Source organism: Anabrus simplex, chromosome 3 (genome assembly GCF_040414725.1).
Source record: "Anabrus simplex isolate iqAnaSimp1 chromosome 3, ASM4041472v1, whole genome shotgun sequence".
Lineage (NCBI taxonomy): Eukaryota > Metazoa > Arthropoda > Insecta > Orthoptera > Tettigoniidae > Anabrus > Anabrus simplex.
The window spans coordinates 144831212-144852333 of NC_090267.1; the positions used below are offsets into that span (position 1 = coordinate 144831212).

The following is a 21122-nucleotide window of genomic DNA, read 5'->3' on the forward strand; positions in this document are numbered from 1 at the left end:
ATTGGTGACAGTCTCAGTGACAGTTGGAATCGAGTACATCATATCTATAGCATGACGGGTAAATACACATACTGTAATTATCACTCTTTTTTTTTGGAAAGGATCAAATACCTCTCAGACAATTCGAGGAAAGTTTTACTTGAACATTAAATAATCAGAAATCTGAAATCAAACACATCTAAATAACTCTAATAGGTCATAAAATATATCAATCAACATCTCAATAAGGAATTCTATAAAATTCACTTTACTTCGGTAAATTTTCAAAAACTATCCGGACAACACCGAGTACCACAGCTAGTCAGAGATAAGGGTTCTTACCGACGATGTTATTCTGGATAGAGTAATAAATAAATTACAAGATTGTAAGTAACTGCAAAATGACCTCGACAATGTTATGAGATGGACAACAGGCAATAGCATAATGATAAACGGAATTAAGAGTCAGGTTGTGATTTAAAAAAACATAGAATTTGCTTTACGTCGCACCGACGCAGATAGGTCTTATGGCGACGATGGATTAGGAAAGGCCTAGGACTAGGAAGGAAGCGAACGTGGCCGTAATTAAGGTACGGCCCCAGCATTTTCCTGGTGTGAAAATGGGAAAGCACGGAAAACCATCTTCAGGGCTGCCGACAGTGGGGTTCGTACCCACTATCTCCCCGATGCAAACTCACAGCTGCGCGCCCCAAACCGCACGGACAACTCGCCCGGTAGGTTGTGAGTTTCAATAATAGGAAATTTCCTCTCAGTTTAATTACTGCTTTGATAGGGTGAAAGTTTCTTATGGGGATCACTGTAAGTATCTAGATGTTAATATTAGGGAAGGGCTAATCACAAAAATGGGATTGCAAATAAAGTGTACAGATCTCCGCACATGGTTATGAGGGTATTTAGGGGTTGTAGTAAGGATGTAAAGGAGAGGGCATATAAATATCTGGTAAGACCCCAACTAGAGTATGGTTTCAGTTTATGGACCTTCACCAGGATTACTTGATTCGAGGACTGGAAAAAATCTAAAGAAAAGAAGCTCGATTTAAAGGAGAGGGCATATAAGTATTTGGTAAGACCCCAACTAGAGTATGGCTCCAGTTTATGGGCCCTTCACCAGGGTTACTTGATTCGAGAACTGGAAGAAATCTAAAGAAAAGCAGCTCGATTTGTTCTGGGTGATTTCCGATAAAAGAGTAACGTTACGTAAATGTTGTAAAGTTTAGAATGGGAAGACCTGGGAGAAAGGAGATGAGATGCTCGACTTTGTGGTATGTTTCGAGCTGTCACTGGAGAGATGGCGTGCAATGACTTTAGTAGACGAATAAGTTTGAGTGGTGTCTTTAAAAGCAGGAACAATAATGAAGATAAAGTTGGAATTCAAGAAAAAAATTCGGGCAAATATTCGTTTATAGGAAGGGGAGTTGGGGATTGGAATAACTTACCAAGGGAGATGTTCAATAAATTTCCAATTTCTTTGCAATCATTTAAGGGGATTCGGAATGCCCTATCCCTACAATACTAAATTATCAATGTTTGATGTACCTTTTCTAAAAAAAATACCCATGCCAGACGTATGAAATTTTTGTGTGTTTAGGAGATGTACCTTGACTAGTTACTGAAGCGCACACAATTAAAAATGTTGGGTTTTGTGTCCGTATTTGCAGATATTTTTTACAGCAGATCAGGGTGTGCTAAGTCTCAGAAAAACTGGCTTTATTATTTCCATCCCAGCAAGAGGGAGGCAGTGTGGATGGGTGTACTTCTTTCCAGTTATCAAACCACCGATTTCAGGAAGTGCTACGAGTATTTTAATTCCGTCAGCCATGATGGCTAACAGCTGACTTACTACTTTACATGCATGAGCTATTTAAAAAAATATAAATACTTCCACTTAGCATAGGAAAGTGAGGTATGTACCATTTTAAAGCTGGGATTCCAGAGTTTTTTTTTTTTTTGCTAGTTGCTTTACGTCGCACCGACACAGATAGGTCTTATGGCGACGATGGGACAGGGAAGGGCTAGGAGTGGGAAGGAAGCGGCCGTGGCCTTAATTAAGGTACAGCCCCAGCATTTTCCTGGTGTGAAAATGGGCAACCACGGAAGACCATTTTCAGGGCTGCCGACAGTGGGGTTCGAACCTGCTATCTCCCGAATACTGGAAATTGGCCGCACTTAAGCGACTGCAGCTATCGAGCTCGGTAATTTTAGTTTTAAAATACGAAAATTGATTTTGTGTCCCTAAATCTCAATTCCGAGTCCCCTTAAGAAAAGGCTGGGAAAACAACCGATAGGGAATCTACCACCTGGGCGACTGCCCTAAAGGCAGATCAGTATTGATTGATTAATTGATTGATTGATTGACTGATTGATTGATTGATTGATTGATTGATTGATTGATTGATTGATTGATTGATTGATTGATTGATTGATTGATTGATTGATTGATTGATTGTAAAATACTTGAGGTATCGATGCAGAAGTATAAAGCCCATAATCATTCGCTAATTTCTTTACTGATTCTCCTTTCTCGAACTTTTCAATTAATTCAAGGTTTTGTTTTAAAGTTAAAGCCACTTTCTTTTGCTTGGTAGCCATGACTGCTTTACAGTACACTGTTTGGTATTCAGTTCTCGAACAAAGCAATCCTTCAGCACACTAACTGCAGTTGAGAGTGTGCTCGAATGTCAAGCGCGCGGATTCCAGGTATTCAAAAGGCCGTAACAAAAATAAATGAAAAGAATGCAATAAGCCTCGGTGGTGCACGGATAGCTCGTAAACTGGATAATCGGGAGTTTGCTGTATAATAAATACGATTAACAATATATTTTTCATAAGCTTCACTGCAAATTATTTTCAAGAAGGTGTTTGTGAAATGATCAACTTTGGCCGTTTTGCTCATTCCTGAGCGTCGTGACGCTATCGGTGCCATGACACGTATAAGCCTACGTTTTAAAGGATCCTACAGAAGCTGAGATATATTTTGGTCTAGTCAATTTTGTTGCAAAATTTTAAATCTGTTATTTAGGGTGAGATTCAAACCACAAAATCTGTTACTTTGCGATTCAAAAATTCCATATACAATGATTGGTGAATGAAGTTCAACTGCTATGCAAGAAGCTAGCTATGATGTTTTTAAACTTTTCCCTGATTTTTACTTCTGTGGTCTAGAATAGGAGCCCGAGATGACCTAAATATCGTAGGATTTGCTTGGAGTGAATGTGCAATATCCGAGAGGAGGGAAATGACACGTAGAATAGCCGCTTCAGTACCTTCCTGTTCTTTATCTTCCTCGATCAGTTCTCTGACAGTTAGGAGAAACATCGTCATGGAGAGATCGCTTTTAGCTGTCAATTACTCGCCCGCCTCAGGGGGATACAACCTATTAGCGGCACTGTGTGTACGTGAAACTTGGGAGGTAATCATTCACTCACCACGAGCCCAGTTAATTCGTTACCCATGACCTTTTTTATACCTCTGTAAATTGCACTGGCTTGCGTTTCGGCAGGTCTGAACCTGGATTCTTTACCCCACAAGCAGTTTTACAATCTAAATTAAACTTTATGACTTCGAGTTCGTTAAAAAAAGTGTTTCCAGTCGGAAACCATAATTTGTTGCACCGAAAGAGAATATCAATATAAACCGTAAATCAGCGTTTTTTGTTTTGTTTTGTTCAAATTAATCATTTAGTAGGGCTGTTGCTCAGGTGGCAGATTACCTTTCAATTGTTTACATCATATTTATATTTATTTATAATTTATTGTGTACCTCGTTTTTTCACAAATATTTTCAACGAACTTGGAAATTTATCGAAATAATTGAAAATGTATTCCAATTCATTACTCGTCGTCCTATAAATGAATACTTGCCCCAGTCTCTCCTCTTGAATTCCAACTTTATCTTCATATTATGATGTCTCCTACTTTAAAAAGCTCCACTTACGCTTACCGTATTCTTCTACTTATGTCATTCAAGATTCCACGCCAACTCACCACTGACAGCTCGAAACATACCACATAGTCGAGCATCTCGTCTCCTCACTCCCAAGTCTTCCCAGTCCAAAGTTTGCAACATTTGTAACACTACTCCTTTGCCCAGAACCAATCGTGCTCCTTTCCTTTGAGTGTTTTCCAGTTCTCGTATCAAGTAGTCCTGGTGAGGGTCCCATACACCGGAGCCATACTCTGTTTGTTTGTGAAAGCCTAGGCAGGCATTTCTAGTAACTGAATATACTTATCTCCCCTAGTGCACTGTCACTGCGTTGTGCTACAAAGGATGTTTGCAGTGGTGTCTCAACAGTGTAGTCTACTATTCAGGGTTTTGGAAAGACGTGGCAATACAGGTGATAAACCCGCTGCCATACTGGAGCGAAACGCTGGATTATTGAAGACTGAGAAGCCTGTACACCAATATTCTTTTTTTTAACAATGCTTTCATTCCCCGCCCTGAAGGGGTGGGGCGGGCCACCTAGAGGGTAACGCCCTCTCTCTGGCCAAGAGATGCGGGCGGGTTGAGGAGATGTGACGGAAGAAGGAGGTGGGTAAAGGATGTGAATATGTAGGAGATGGGAGGGGAATTGTGCCTATGCCTAAGTATGAATGGATAAGTTAAGGAGATGAGGTTATTCTTTTTACGTATTAATCGAGCCCATAGGCAATTGATTGAATATTGTATGCGAGTATATTCCGTGAGACTGTTGACCTATGGGAATAGTGATGTTGGTTGTTACCGAGTACAAATAAGTCATGTCCAAATCTAATGATTCTCGGAGTAAGTGGAGAAGAGAAACAGGAAAATGGGAATATTTTAATCCTGGTAGTGGCCCTGGGAGTACAGTTCCCGTGTCGCAAGAGCGTTTCTTAAACTAACGGCAGCTCTGGAATCATAATCACAGCTTTGTAAGACTGTTAGTATACGGTTCAAGAAATTAGGGGAATGTGTTTTTGAACGTATGCCATTCTCCACAAAACAATACCTCACACCCAGGAATATTACCATCTAAACATTTATTCTTTACCGTTGAAGTATACAAAAGAACATCGATGGATTCGCGTTCATTTTCAGAATACAAACGGAAAAGTCCAAATAGGGGCGAAAACAAAGTGATAACAGTACTCCAGGGTGGATTTTTATCACAGTTGGAGAGCTTCAGTATGGTGTATGTTCTCCACGAGCATTTATCACAGCTTGGCACCTACACAGCATGCTCCGTATAAGTCGACGGAGGTCACGTTGCGATATCAGGTTTCATTCTTCAATGAGAGCCTGCTCGAGGTCTTGGAGAGTCTGTGGTGTAACAAGACGCTCACGAACACTTCTATCAAGCCTATCCCACACATGCTCGATGGGTTTAAGGTCGGGACTCACTGCTGGCCATTCCATCTCTTGAACGTCCAGTTCTCGCAAAACAGCTCTGGTGATGCGCGCCACATGAGCCCTGGCATTGTCGTGCATGAGTACGAATTCAGGGCCAACACCGTATATAGCAACCAACACATGCTGTAGAAGTATCCGCTCGATGTACCCCGCAGTAGTAAGATTACCATGGACGACGACAAGATCCGTACGCCCATCAATACTGATGCCACCCCACACAATCACATAATCTTGTCCGAATCGGTCGCTTTCTTGGACAACATTTGGCATGTACTGCTCATCACGACGTCCCCATACACGTTGAAGTCCATCACGTTGTGTCAGGGGAAACCTGGACTCGTCAGTGATCAACACAGGTCTCCATTGGCGAAGTTGCCAGTTGACATGTGTACGGGCAAATAGAAGGCGAGCTGCGCAATGTTGCTGCGTTAAACGGGGCACTCGAAAAGGACGTTTGGGTCGTAAGGACACTTCTCTTAACCTGTTCCTTACTTTCTGGTCAGACATCGTGACTCCAGTCACCCTCCTGAGGTCTTGTTGCAGTTCTCTGGCAGTTGCTGAGTGACGCCGCAACGCACAGATGGTCAGATATCGGTCATCCTGTGGGGTTGTCATGCGTTCACGACCTTGTCCAACCCTCCTTGTGAACTGGCCTATCTCACTGTAGCGATTCCACAAGCGTTGAATAACTGACGGAGAGACATTGAGATCCACAGCAACACGACGAAAAGTCCATCCTTCCTGGATCAAATTGACGGCTCTTGTGACTTGAACCTCGTTAAGATGTCTCATGGGATGTGCTGGTTTATGCACAACGTGCTCAAACGACCGCAGTAGTCTGTGTATCTCACAACGACACACGCAGCACCGCTAATCACTTTGTTTTGAGGGGTCACCTGACAGTTTAATGTATGGCTAGGCCTACAGATGGAGTATAACTTCGATTTGACATATCCTGAGTAGCTAAGGTCTCAAGGTATGCTCTACGACCATTGGAACCCTATCTACCAAATTAACGTTCACATACCAGACGTTACAAAACATGTTCCTCTAATTTTTCTGAACTCTGTATTTACTTTCTTTGAGTTGGAGTGAGTAGGTTCCTAAACTTCTCAACTATTTATTTCACATGTTTTTAAGAGAAAAGTTCTCCTACTGTTCTCTTTTTCTGAATATCGATGACTTCGTTGTGAACAAGTTAATCACAAGACTACATCCACTCTTTCAGGCCTGTGTGGAGTACTCAGCCAAGATATTCTAGTTCATTTTTATTTAATTGTTCTCCAAACTCTTGAGGTTGTCGAAATTGACGAAAAATACCAATCAACCTCTTTGTGACAGTGTTCTGGAAACGCAAATAAATAAATAAATAAATAAATAAATAAATAAATAAATAAATAAATAAATAAATAAATAAATAAATAAATAAATAAATAAATAAATAAATAAATAAATAAATAAATAAATAAATAAATAAATAAATGCATTCTCTGCGACGTGCAGCTAATAGCAAATAATAATAAAATTAATACTAATAATAATAATAATAATAATAATAATAACAACAATAATGATGATAATAAAATATATAAAAATAATATTTTTGTTTGTTCGTCTCGAGTGGACTCAAAAACTACTGGGTCGATTTCGCTGAAAATTTCACAATTTGTTCTTATTATTCCGGAGAGGTTTGAACGAAATCCGATAGTAGTTTTTTATGATGAGTGATTTTATATAATTAATTTCATTACAAAGCTGCACGAAGATTTGGATCGACCTTGCTGGACAGATTGTCACTAGGCGTCAACGGCCTGTTCTGTATCATGATAGTCCGTTAAGAAAAGCTGTATACTGCATAGAAGCATGGGAACACGCCACCATGTTTTATGAAGTACCTTTCCACATGTCTTAAAGCACTGGAGAAATTTCAACCAAACTTGGTACACTTCTGATTTGTTATCTGGAGACAAATACTGTGGGGGTAAGCCACCCATCCCCTGAGGGTGGGAGTGGGAACGGCGTGTCTCATAAATAATAATAATTAAAAAACGAAAATAGTGTCGAGTCCATCATTTTCGGGGTCGCTGAGTCGATGTCTTTTAGGTCAAAGTTTAGCCCCATCCTCATAGGGGGTGAGAAATGAATGTCCAAAAATGCCCGAGATTATGTATGTATGTATGTATGTATGTATGTATGTATGTATGTATGTATGTATGCATGCATGTATATTGCAGCATATTTCTCAACCAAACTTGGTACAAACATGATTTGCTATCTGAAAAGAAAAAAAAGAATACTGTGAGGGTAAGACACCACTAGCGCCCCTAGGAGAGGGATTAATATGTAAAAATAAGTGAAAACGACCGTTATTAGTTCGAATGTATGGCTTTCGGAGTCGCTGAGATGAATTGTGACATTCTGGATGCCGTTTAAGTCCAATTTCAGCCTCCATCGGTACGGGGGTTGAGAAGGTGTGAGCAAGAATTTATTGAAAATGACAGGTATATTTGTGTTGAGTGGACAGTTTTCGGGGTCCCTAGCCAGATTGGTGACATTGTGACATTCTGGATGCCGTTTAAGTCCAAGTTCAGCCTCCATCGGTACGGGGGTTGAGAAGGTGTGAGCAAGAATTTATTGAAAATGACAGGTATATTTGTGTTGAGTGGACAGTTTTCGGGGTCCCTAGCCAGATTGGTGACAGTCCCAGTGACAGATGGAATCGTGTACATATCTATTGCGTGAGGCGAAAACTTACTAGGAAACTTAGTAGGAAAAGGCTAGGAAAACTTCAAATAGAGAATCTGTCACCTGGGCGACTGCCCTAAATGCAGATCGATGTTGACTGTTGTACTTTTATTATTTGTTTGAAACGATCAGATACTTACCTGACAATCAGGGCTGCCACAAGGAAATAGTTTAACTGGAAATTATTATCTCAAACATATGCATAACAATATCTCAATTTACAAAATGATTCGTGAACCATCAGTCAACGTTACAGTAAAGAAATCTACAATAAAAATCACTTCAAACAGTGAATACAAATCCTAAAATTAAACATTCAAAGAAAGTGCCCGAGCAGGGCCAGTTCCTACAGCTAGTAATAATAATAAATAGTGAATACATCACTCCCCCTCATCAGGAAGGGAATCTGGCCGTAAAACTGGACGAAATACATGTTAAATGTCGACCCTAATTAATTGGAGAAAGGGCCGAGTAGAATTAGACATGGTAAGTGTGAAGCTCAGTGGAAACATTACTTCTGACCACGGTGGCTGTAGTTTGAATTCCAGTCATTTCATGCTAGGACCTACATAGCTTAAGCGGAAGGCTATAGGAGTGCTCCGTTCACTCGAAGGACGTGGGTAACGAATTTCCCGAGTTAACCACTCTATCCCATTTAGGGCTGAGATTATAACTACTCCTCCAAGGCCGTCCATGGTCTGTACGGCGTGGTTGTAACGTATATTAGATTTTGATGTTGAAAAATGGTGTTTTTAAGGTTAAAATTCCACGTAAGCAATTATAAATAAATAAATATATAAATAAATATAAATTTACATAATATTACAAATTTATATTGAAATACATTGAAAAATAAAAGCTATTCTTACAGTACATAAATCATCATCATTATAGTTCACCAACTCCAGTTGCTCGGGTGTGGTATGTCCATGAACCATTATTATTTTATAACCCTCTCCGTATCTTCTCCTCTCAACACTACTTCCTTCGTAACTACAGTAAATGTCCATTTTTCTCTAGGTCTGCCCTATGGTCTTTTTCCTTTTACTTCTCTTTCATATTCCCTTCATGCAGTCCTGTTTGCACTCATCCATTTCGCATGGCCAAACCACTTTATTCTTGCCTTCTGGATTCTTTGTTGTAGAGAATCTCCCATTCCAACCTCTTCTCGGAGTTTTCGTTCCTAACATTATCCTTTCTGGAGCATGATCCGTAGGAACTTTGTTTTTGCTGCTTAGAGTTTCCAGATGTCCTTTCTCGTTAATTCCAGGATATACTTGAGCAAGGGGGTATAATAGAATATATGCAGTGTCATCTTGATTTTTAGCTTCAAAAAGCCACTGAGAAATTTATACATTAACTTTTGATGAAAAGATCCACATTCGTAACAAAAAAGAAAAAGGCCCACTGTGATAGTTAATTATTCCAGGTGAGCTATGAACATCAGATATATTTACAATTTGGTCTACGTCGCACCGACACAGATAGGTCTATGGCGACGATGGGTTAGAAAGGGGCTAGGAGTGGAAAGAAACTGGCCATGGCCTTAATTAAGGTACAGTCCCAGCATTTTCCTGGTGTGAAAATGGGAAACCACGGAAAGCCATCTTCAGGGCTGCAGAAGAAATTCACCCCGATGATTGCAGAAGAAATGTTTAACTCTAGATTGCTGAACTATGTTCTACTTCTCAAAACAGGTTTGTTTGGTATTTTTTACTTTTAACATTTTAACATTTAGGCCTGTACGTTCGACGATTATTTCCTGAAATTTTACTCACCTGTAGGCTGAGGAGTTTGATGTTGTTGTCCATGACCTCGGTGAGACAGAAGGCTAGCATGAGCACCACCACCAGCTTGCCGTACAGAGAGCTGAGTAGCACCCATAGGTGGCAACTGAAATCGAAACATCCACGTGCATATTCTAGAAAACAAGTGAAATATGTGTAACAAAGCATTTATATCTACAGAATTTTCATATAATACATACATACATACATACATACATACATACATACATACATACATACATACATACATACATACATACATACATACATACATACATACATACATACATAATAATTATAGACTGTTATACCTTTCAGCGTTCAGTCTGAAAGCCTCTGTGAATTTTCAAACTGCCTTCACAATCCTCTATATGTTTAGCCACATTTAGCTCCACACCTCTTTTTAAATCATTAGAAACTTGGTCGTCTTGATCTCCCTCTACTTCTCTTACCCTCCATGTTTCAGCCATTATTCTTCTATCCTCCTCTATTCGCCTCATACCGACTTCGGCACTGAAGCTGGTGTATGCATACAGATTTATCAACCGAATTCATTCCTAGCTTAGCCTTTATCTCCTCATTCCGAGTACCCTCCTGTCACTGTTCCTACATATTTGTACCACCGATAATTCTCACTGATTTCGTGACTGTTACTGCTAACTTATGGATGACATATGCTGACTCCACCCAGCTTTCACTCCCGCAAAGCAAAGCTGGTATGAAAACAGACCGGTGTAAAGATAGTTTCGCCCGGAAGCTATCGCAAGCGCGATCTCATTGTATTAAATTTGCTGCACCTTGATTCAATCTCACTTACTATGCTGTACTACCGTCCTGGGAGAATGCATATCCTAAATACTTGAAATGATCTACCTGTTCCAGTTTTGTATTCCCAACCTGAGATTCAATTCTTTTAGGTATAATTTTCAAGTTCCAAGATATTAGACTTCAGGCTTTCAGCCAGTAATTTAAAGACTGTTTAAAAAAATTATTGGTACATTTCTATCTTGTCCGGCAAATATAACTGACTTCAAAGTTCACCGTGCAGCTTGCATCAATGCGCCGTTCACATCAGCTGGAGAAGATTTGAAGTAATCTTCGAATTAAATCGATCTATCGAATTAGTTTCTCTTGGTCGGCAACTTGGTACAAAACAAAATGAGTAAATATGTAAATAAGCAAATAAGTAAAACGATTAGAAATACTGAGTGCAGTTACCACCTTGACATATTGACCACAATTAAATTAGCATAATAAGATTTTCTATAAACATGCCAACGCGAAAAGTGATAAAAGGACTGTGCATAATTGCCGAAAATTGTAAGATCGTGATGTTTTGCCGTCTACAACTGAGAGAACCACTTAATTTTTTAGAAATAAAGCAATAATAATAATAATAATAATAATAATAATAATAATAATAATAATAATAATAGCGTGTGGCCTCCGAAGAGACAGGTCTTTCGAGCTGACGCCTGATAAGCGGCCTGTGCGTCTGTGAGAATGGGGCCCTACCTATGATGAATTCTAAAGCTGAAGACGACACACACACATACACACACATACACACGCTCTCCACGAACCATCGGGATTAACCAATGAAGGTTAAAATCCCTGACACGGCCGGAAATCGAACGCGGGGTCTCTTGGACCAAGTGCCACCACGCTAACCACTTAGTCATGGAGCTGGACAGATGATCCATATCAACTCCTGAACCAAGAAGTTATTTTACTATGCCTTTGATTGCTTTTAATAATCTACCCTTAATTCCATTATCCCCCAATAAGGCTAACTTCTCTTCCTTCAGTACTCTGCCCTATGCCTTCTCTAGATCTACGAAGCGTAAACGTAACTGTCTATTTCTCCGGTAGAACGTTTCAATTACCTGGCGCATACTGAAGATCTGATCCTGACAGCCTCTCTGTAGTCTGAAATCACACGAGTTTTCATCCAATTTACTCTCAACCACTGATCGCACTCTCCCTTCCAAAATGCCAGTGAATACTGATCAATGAAGTACCTGGATAGTTGTTGCAATCCTTCCTGTTCCTTTGTTTATAGACAGGTGCAATTATTACTGTTTTCGTCCAATCACAAGGTACTTTACTAACATTCCATGCTAATCATTGCCCTATGAAACCATTTCAACTCCGCTTTCCCACTATTTTCACCATTCCAGGTCTGATTTTGCCTCTTTCTGCTCATTTATGACAATGGAGTTTATTTACCACCCTTTCCACTTCCTCAAACGTAATTTCACCAACATCATTGTATTCCTCCCTATTAGTTCGGCTGTTCGCGATCTCACCAGAGAGATTTCATTAATGTTCGGAAGAGTTTCAGAATATTCCTTCCACCTGTCCAGCGATTCCCTGGGGTCTATTATGAATTCACCTAATTTACCCAAAACCCTATTAATTTGCTTTTTCCCTGCATTTCTAAAATCCTTTACTACTGTCCAGAAAGGTTCTCCTCCCACTTGACCTTCCTTTTCCCGGTAATTACCGAAATCTTCCCGTAACTTCTTCTCGGATTCACCTATTATTTGTATCTCTCAGTTTCGCTCACCTACATACAGCTACATCAGTCCTTGTTTGGAGTCATTTATGATACACCTTCCTTTTTACGTTTACATGCTGCTCTCATTTCATCATTCGGCGGCGGTGGTGATTGTTTAAGAGAAAGTCATTTCATCATTCGACCAGGATGTTCGCTTTTTCCCTTGTTTACACACAGTTGTTCCTAGGCATTCCAATGCTGTTCCTAATACACCATGCATGTATGCCACCCAATCATAAACCTGCTTACTGTCTATTGTTTGGAACTTTTCACTTATCATATTTATTTACTTCTGATTTTCTTGTCCTGGAGATTTTCTACCATTATTCCTCTGCAGACAGATATCATTTTGTCTATCCTAGGCCTAGAAATAGTTAGTTGACTACAGGTGGTGGTCTGTTTCATCAAAAGGTCTCCGGAATACCGGCACATTCCTACGAGAATTCCTGAATTCAAAGTCGATTATGATATAGTCTATTATGGATCTAGTGCTCCTACACTCCCATGTGCAGCGATGTATAGCCTTATACTTGATGAATGTATTCGTAACTGATAATCCCATACTAGCACAGAATTCCAATAAACTCTTCACATTCCTATTAACTTCCATATTTTCCCCACATTTTGTCATATCCTTCAGTTTCATTTCCAATTCTCACACTGAATTCTCCCATTAGCACTATCATATCCTTGCTGTTGACCCTGACTATGGTGTCACTCAGTGTTTCATAAAACTTGTCAACTTCATCCTTCATCTGCATCTTCATTGTGAATAAACTGGGACAATTTTCGTCCTAATTACGCCAACTTCTAAATCTACCCACGTCATTCGCTCATTCACGTGTCTAACAGAAACTGTTTTACGTGCAATAGTATCCTGTTGAACAGTCCCATCCCACACCCTGCCCTTCCCTTTCTAACACCTGTTAAGAACACTTCATAATCTCTCATCTCTTCCTTGTTATCTGTCCTTATCTGAATATTATTCCTACTCACACAGCCAGACACATCCTCTTTTCTGACTCAGCCAGTTGTACTTCCCTACTTCCATAATACCCATTAATATTGATGCCTCCCCATCGAATTTCATTTCGTTCGCGAAGTTGTTTCCAAGGAGTCCTTCGAATATCAAATGGAAGTGGGACTGCTTACGTTCTGAGCGTGCTCTCTGTGAAGTAGGATGCTACCCTACTTACACATAGTCTCAGGAGAGAATATTTTCTCTAACGGGCTAGGGACCACCAGTTTTCTAGCTACCTGAGCACAAGGAGGGCGATGACTCAGAATATGTACGAGGTACCCACTCCTATTCCGTAGTAGCTGATATCCCGACTCTCAGGACCACTTACCTGGCCACTCGGCCTTTGCCCACGATTCACGAACTAGGACGTGACTGCAGTAACCCACACCACTAACAACGAATGGATTTTTACGAACTGTAAATAAATTCTATCTCATGGCCATTGGCCATAAATCAGGAGCAAACAATGTACATTTTCAGTGGGTGAATGAACTATTTTTGAAACGTTGGAGCTAGAAAATCCAGAGGGATGGTAGACAGGCAAATAATCAGCATTTTATTAGATAGTCACTCTGATGTCACAAAATTTGTTGCCGGGTATCGGGAGTAACTTATACGTCCACGAATTCCTCTCGAATTTCAAATAAAGTGCTCAACCTGAAGAAAGTGTAGTGGTATAATTACAACGAATATTAAAGCTATGAAGAGTCTGACTCCTTGGCTGAGTGGCCAGCGTTGAGGTCTTCGGTTTAGAGAGTCCCGGGTCGGATTCCCGGCCGCATCGGAGATTTTGATCACGTCTGATTAATTCTTCTGGCTCGGGGACTGGGGGTTTGTGTTTGTCCCAACACTTTCGCCTTCGCATTCATACAGCACAACACACCACACTACCAACCACCACAGAAACACGTAATAGTGAATAGGCCTACGTCCCTCCGCATAGGGTTCGCGTCAGGAAGGGCATCCGGCCGTAAAACAGGGCCAAATCCTCATGCGCGACACAGCACCAGCGACCCCGCAGTAGTGGGGAAAAGCGGTAGAGGAAGAGTAAGAAGAAGAAAAAATTAAAGCTATGAAGTGTGTCCTCAGTTGTGAAGCGTTATATTGGAATTCACTGGCATACAGGTTTATTGTACAGAGAAAAGTGTAGCTTTATATCTAGAGCCAAGACAGTTTTCTTTTCGTTACTACGTTGAAAGCTATGGGTGCAACAGTAATTTGAATAACACGAATCTCTGGAAAAAAGTATATCTGAAACTGCGCATTAGTTTGCACGCGTGAGAGTTTGGGCGTTTGAGAGGCCCTGGTGTAAAGAAAGCAGCGAATGGAAGTTAGTCGTACGATGAAATGGGTGCACGGTGCAAAAGACGACTTCACTTGGTTGACCAGAGTGCAGACCCTCACTCCTCGATTTGGAGCAATAACGCTGTCTCTCTCTTTCCCCACGCCTGTCTCGCTCGCTCCGCATGTCTCCCTCTTCCTCACTTGCTCCGTAGTGCTCCAAATTCGAGCCGAGTTGAGCCGAGCTTAGCCGAGTCGTGCTGGTCTGAGCTGAGCCGAGTGGGACCGATGCACTGTGCACAGGACCTCTGCGCTTTAGTTTACACGCGTGAGAGTTTGGGCGTTTGAGAGGCCCTGGTGTAAAGAAAGCAGCGAATGGAAGTTAGTCATACGATGAAATGGGTGCCTGTGGCTGGCCATTATCCAGATTTATTTATCAGATTACTAAAATTTATCATGGATATTGCTGTCTTTGTTTGTCTGACTCTTTGGCGGCTGAATGAACAGTGTAATGGTCTTCGGCTCAGAGGGCCCCGCGTTCGATTCCCGACCGAATCGGGGATTTTAACTGCGTATGTTTAATTCCTCTTCCTCAGAGACTCGGTGTTTGTGTTCGTCTTATATTTTATCTTTATTTATATATGGCCGGGAAAGTTGGCCGTGCGGTTCAGGGCGCGCAGCTGTGAGCTTGCATCCGGGAGATAGTGGGTTCGAGCCCCACTGTCGGCAGCCCTGAAGATGGTTTTCCGTGGTATCCCATTTTCACACCAGGCAAATACTGGGGCTGTATCTTAATTAAGGCCACGGCCGCTTCCTTCCAACTCCTAGCCCTTTCCTATCCCATCGTCGCTGTAATACCCATCTGTGTCGGTGCGACGTAAAGCAGATTGTAAAAAATATATATATATATACTTGACATATCGCACTAGAAACTACTACAGAAACACGCTATTTTGAATACCTCCCTTCACGTAGAGTTGGCGCCTGGAAGGGCATGTGGCCGTGAAACTGGGCTAAATCCATTGAAAGTGCCGAACCCCAGTAATTGGAGAAAGACCAGAAACAAGATTGCCTTTACTTCTAATCCCGGTTTTTAATGCAAACCACGTACGGCGTTTTTCTTTATTGCTGTATAATTTTGTACAAGGACTAGTATAGACATGCGGCATAGTCACTGGTTCTAAACAAGGCGGTCGCGATTCGAATCTCAGCCAATCCATGTGGGATTTTTGAAATGAAGTATCATGTCCCACTGGTTCGGATTCTATGTGAAAATGGAGGTCCCATGGCCACGTTTACGATATCAACAGTCATGTAAACAATTACAAACAAACAATCTTATAACTTGACACACTGAAAGAGAGCAACAAAGAGAACGCAGTGCTTCTATGTTCTCAGAAGTGCAGATTGCTGACTTTGCTGTTAGGCACCTAAAATGTTTAATTTCAACAGTTAGTTAGTGTGATTTTGTAAACATTGTAACAGCGCTGAGTGAGGTTATGTTTATAAAATTGAAAGTGCTTTTGGAAAAGGATGGTGATGAATGTGATGGTACAGCTTATGTGAGTTGAGTTCCTACTTTACAGAGTGTCTCCGTGATGATGTTACAAACTTTCAGGGATGATGGACGATGGCAAATGGATCTATCTGAGATAAGAAACCGTAGAATGGAAACATTCGAGTCAGAAGTGATTAATAATCCAAGTTATTCAATGTCCGTCCGTTCTTAACGGACGCCGCGATGTCGAAATTTCGTCCCAGGGTCATGGGGTGGTCACCGTAACACCCTTAAAAGCTACCAACCACAGTCGGATTTTAGCCCGTTAATTTGGGAATAGTAGACCAACATCGTATCCACTACACCACACGGCGGCCGGCAGTCAAAAGTTAAAGCAAAAATCGGTCTAATCCCTCCGACTGTACATTACATGTGTCAAGAGTACAATAGGAGAGACAATCCCGACGAGCAGAAAAGGCTAGGATAATAACTCAACGACTCCAATGCAGATGGCGTTCTGTGTGCTGACGTGATCGGTGTGCGATGCCTGTATCGTAGGCTTCAGTCTGTGTTGAAGCGGTGCGTTGATCAGCGCTATGCAAATGGAGTTGTACTCGGTTACGGAACTTGCAGATATGGTGTTCGTGTATGGGCAAGCAAATGGAAGCAGCAGAGAAGCTGAACGGTTGTACAGAACCAAATATCCACGTAGGAGACATCCGGCTCATACTGTGTTTCCACGACTGTTCCAACGATTAAGTGAAACAGGGCAATTGGTACCACAGTACAATGAAATGAAATGTCGTATGGCTTTTTTTAGTGCCGGGATATCCCAGGACGGGTTCGGCTCACCAGGGCAGGTCTTTCTATGTGACACCCTTAGGTGACCTGCGCGTCGATCACAGTACAATGACCGAGGAGGACGATGAATTACACGGACTTTCAACTAAGAAGATGCAGTGCTTGCTCGCGTGGATGAGGCGCCTCCAATCAGCATGCGAGCATTTGCTCGAGAAATAAATGTCTCGCATATGACTGTGTGGTGAGTATTACGTGAAATGCAGCTACACCCCTACCATCCACAGAAATTGCAGGCTTTGAGTCCTGCTGACTTCGCACCTTGAGTCGCGTTCAGCCAATGTGCCTTGCAGCACCTTGCAGTCGATCCTCACTTTCCTGCGTATGTGATTTTTCACAGATGAAGCCTGTTTCACTGGAGACGGAATATGAAATAATTACAATAGTCATGTTTGGGCCGATGAGAATCCCTGGTCGTCAAGAGTCATCAGCACAAACATTCAGTCAACGTGTGGGCAGGCATAGTCAATGATTACGTAGCAGGCCCGTTTCTTCTTCCTCCCCTCCTAAATGCAGCAGTGTACACAGTGGTGCTTAGAGATGTACTACCTACGTTCCTGGAACACATTCCACTTGCCCTTCGTCAAAGGATGTGGTTCCAACATGATGGAGCTCCACCTCACTTTGGACTGAGCGTTCGTGTACACCTGGATCAGACATTCCCTGCAAAGTGGATAGGAAGGGGAAGTCCTGTTCCGTGGCCCGCTCGTTCACCTGATCTCACCCCACTTGATTTCTTCTTGTTGGGGCAAGTGAAAAGCCGTGTGTATGAGACACCTGTCAAGACTGAAGAGGATCTCTTGGCAAGAATTATCGCTGCCTGCCATGCTGTTCAAACGACACCGGCGATATTCCAACGGGTACGACAGAACTTTGTGCGACGAAGCCATGCCTGCGTAGACGCAGAGGGACGCCATTTCGAACATTTGTTGTAAATGGAGCAGCTTGTGAAACTTGTGCAGGTAAACGGACTTAAATGAGTAGAATTTTGCTTAACTTCTGACTCGATCGTTTCCGGAATATGGTTCCTTATCTCAAATTGAACCCTATGCCGTCCTCCACCATCCCTGAAACATTGTCCGAAAAACAACCAAGTACAGTAACATAATAATGACCATAATTAGTAAGAAAAACAACTCCGACAGTGCTAGAGCCCTGCTGGGTTTTGGCCTACCAAGCAATCGCTCTTCAGCACGAAGGCCTGCATATTAAGAGGTAACACGTGGTCAACGAGACGAAACCTCTTCATTCACTTGACATTCCGTTTTCGTTTCCAAGGCAGTGGGTGTCAGTGGTGTCAGGCAATATGGCAATTCGAATATCGAGAAACTTGCTGGTGATGGTTGTGTAAGAGGGGAATTTCTTTGTCGACCCTCTATGAACTTTGCACTGAGTGATGTAAGACTTCTAGTATACGTCTGTAATGAAGTGGGGTTTGGCTTTTTAGAGCCGGGTCCTCGGTCGCACTGTCCTAGAACGTCTCCAAGAGTTTCATTCTCCAGGCAACGATGGCTAGACCGCGAAACCATCCTGGTACCTGCCAGTAATAACTGACAATTGCTACATTCGCATTCATTTTCAGGCAAAAGAGCAATTCGAATGTCGAGAAACTTGCTGGTGATAGTTGTGTAAGAGGGGAATTTATTTGTCGACCCTGTATGAACTTTGCACTGGATGACGTAAGACTTCTGGTACACGCCTGTAATGAAGTGGTGTATGGCTTTTTAGTGCCGGGAGTGCCTGAGAACATGTTTGGCTCGCCAGGTGCAGGTCTTTTGATTTGACGTCCGTAGGTGAACTGCGCATCGTGATGAGGATGAAATGATGTTGAAGACGACACATACTCGTACACCTAGCACCCGCGTCAGTGAAATAAACCAATGATAGTTAAAATTCACGACCCTGTCTGGAATCGAACACGGGACCCTTGTGACCAAACGCTAACACGCTAACCATTTAGCCATGGAGCCAGGTGGTTCATGTCTGTAATTTACAGATACTGTATTACTATACAGAGTGGCCACCAGCTTCTTAAAATTCATGGAGACACGCAACCCATTTGACAGTGCTAGTCCTCTGTTTGCTGGGCCGATGACCTTAGATGTTTAAACAATATGCATCATCATTATTATCATAATTCTGTGCGCTACCTATATGTGAGTAACGTAAAACGAGCGAACCTTGCACTGAAAAGACTGTATTTAGTCTTTGCGCCAAGATGAAAGGTCCATTCCAAACTGTGTTTTGTTGTAACTTATAACCGGTCTTACCGCTACGCTTCCTTTACACTCTTAGAGGCCTTTCCTATCCCATTGTCACCGTAAGACCTATCTGCGTCGGTGCGACGTAAAAGAAAAGGTAACTGCTTAAGGTAACCCATGAGTGAATTTTCGTAAAAATCGATGAAAAAATTGAAATTTTGATTTTGACGTTATAAGATACCCCAGGCCTTCTTCTATCGAAATATTGCATCGCCGAACCGCAACTGCCACTGTTAAAGTCCCTGCAGCGATTTAAATATCTCGCGGAGCCCACTTCTTCACTCCATGCATCACTTAGTTTTCATTTACATTTTCTTTGCATTGTGTTTGAATGCAAGAAGCGAGGTTCTGCCAGTGGAAAGGACCAAAGAAAGAAGAAGAACATTGCTAAAGCATCAGGAGAGCAGGAGAAAAAGAAATCTGAGGACCCCACATATGTACCAGGAGGATTTTAGAGTGAGTAGTGCATGCAGATCTTTAATTGCTGTTTTCTCATACTTCAAATTTTCAGTACCTTTCTGCATATAAAATGTCCCTTGCGTTACTGTTTTTGAGATAGGCAGTTGAAACTTGCTACATTAGTTCACAGATATATGATGGATTAAAATTGCGAACAGTTTTCTTCTGGAAAAAATTATTCTTTTTCAAATTACTATTTTTTTTGCTGAAATTTAAGGAAAAATTTATGAATGCATAAATTAAAAACATTATAGTGGATTATCTATCATTAGCACATTAAAATCAAAGGCAATTTTAAAAAGTGCATGTTTGATGAACATGTTGACAAAATATGGAGTTGAAAAAAATCAAATTTGCAATACGAGGAACTTTTTCTATGGCGTCCCATAAAAATGAAGTAATTTGACCATATCTTCTGAACCATTAAAGCTACTGAATTGAAAACTTATAAACAGTCTTCTGATATCATATTACATCTTTGGTATAAATTTGAAAAATGTAGATTTGATAGTTTAGGACTTTTGAATTTCACTCATGGGTTACCTTAAAGCTCGCCTAATTTCACCGAAATGATGTATGTGTATTCGCTCAAATGACATATACGACGTCTTCTCCCAAGTGATACTTAATGTTGCGCTTTGCTTCCTCTGTTGCTGTATGGCAAGGAAACATTCCTCTTCTCATGAGCTACAGCTTGTTGTCCCTGTGCTACTATAATTTCTTCGACAGGAATGTGAGGTGCTTTTTCGGCGGGACAATGCACGTCCACATACAGATGCTGCGACGCAACGTGCTCTACGTGGCCAGCAAGTTCACTGGATCTCTCGCCAATTGAACACGTATGGGATATGATGCAGGGGGAACTTACGCGCTCTTCAAAGCCTGCTAGAGCCATTGCCGAATTGCATCAAAAGGTGCAAGATGATTGGGATAATCTACCGCAGGATGCCATACACGCCTGCATTGCCACGAGAGGGAGGTACTGTTTGGGCACCCTTTACCGTGACATGTGTTTTTCATTTGGTCTGAATTTATAATCATATACTCCTGCAATGGTAAGTCTCCGTGGCTCAGCCTCTCACCGCTGGATACCGTGGTTCAAATCCTGGTCACTCCATGTAAGATTTGTGCTGGACAAAGCGGAGGCGGGACAGGTTTCTCCCCGGGTACTCCGGTTTTTCCTGTCATCTTTTATTCCAGCAACACTCTCCATTAACATTTCATTTCATCTGTCAGTCATTTATCATTGCCCCAGAGGAGTGCGACAGGCTTCGGCAGCCGACAC

At 41.6% G+C, this 21122-nt stretch overlaps 1 protein-coding gene across 1 annotated transcript in view; it reads right to left on the reverse strand.

The window, feature by feature from the left end:
* The window catches only part of LOC136867119 (proton channel OtopLc), a 261050-nt gene that overhangs the window by 107874 nt on the left and 132054 nt on the right, over positions 1-21122 (reverse strand). The window contains exon 3 of the mRNA XM_067144223.2: positions 9891-10005. Within this exon, the coding sequence (XP_067000324.1) occupies positions 9891-10005 (115 nt within the window). The remainder of the gene's footprint in view (positions 1-9890; positions 10006-21122) is intronic.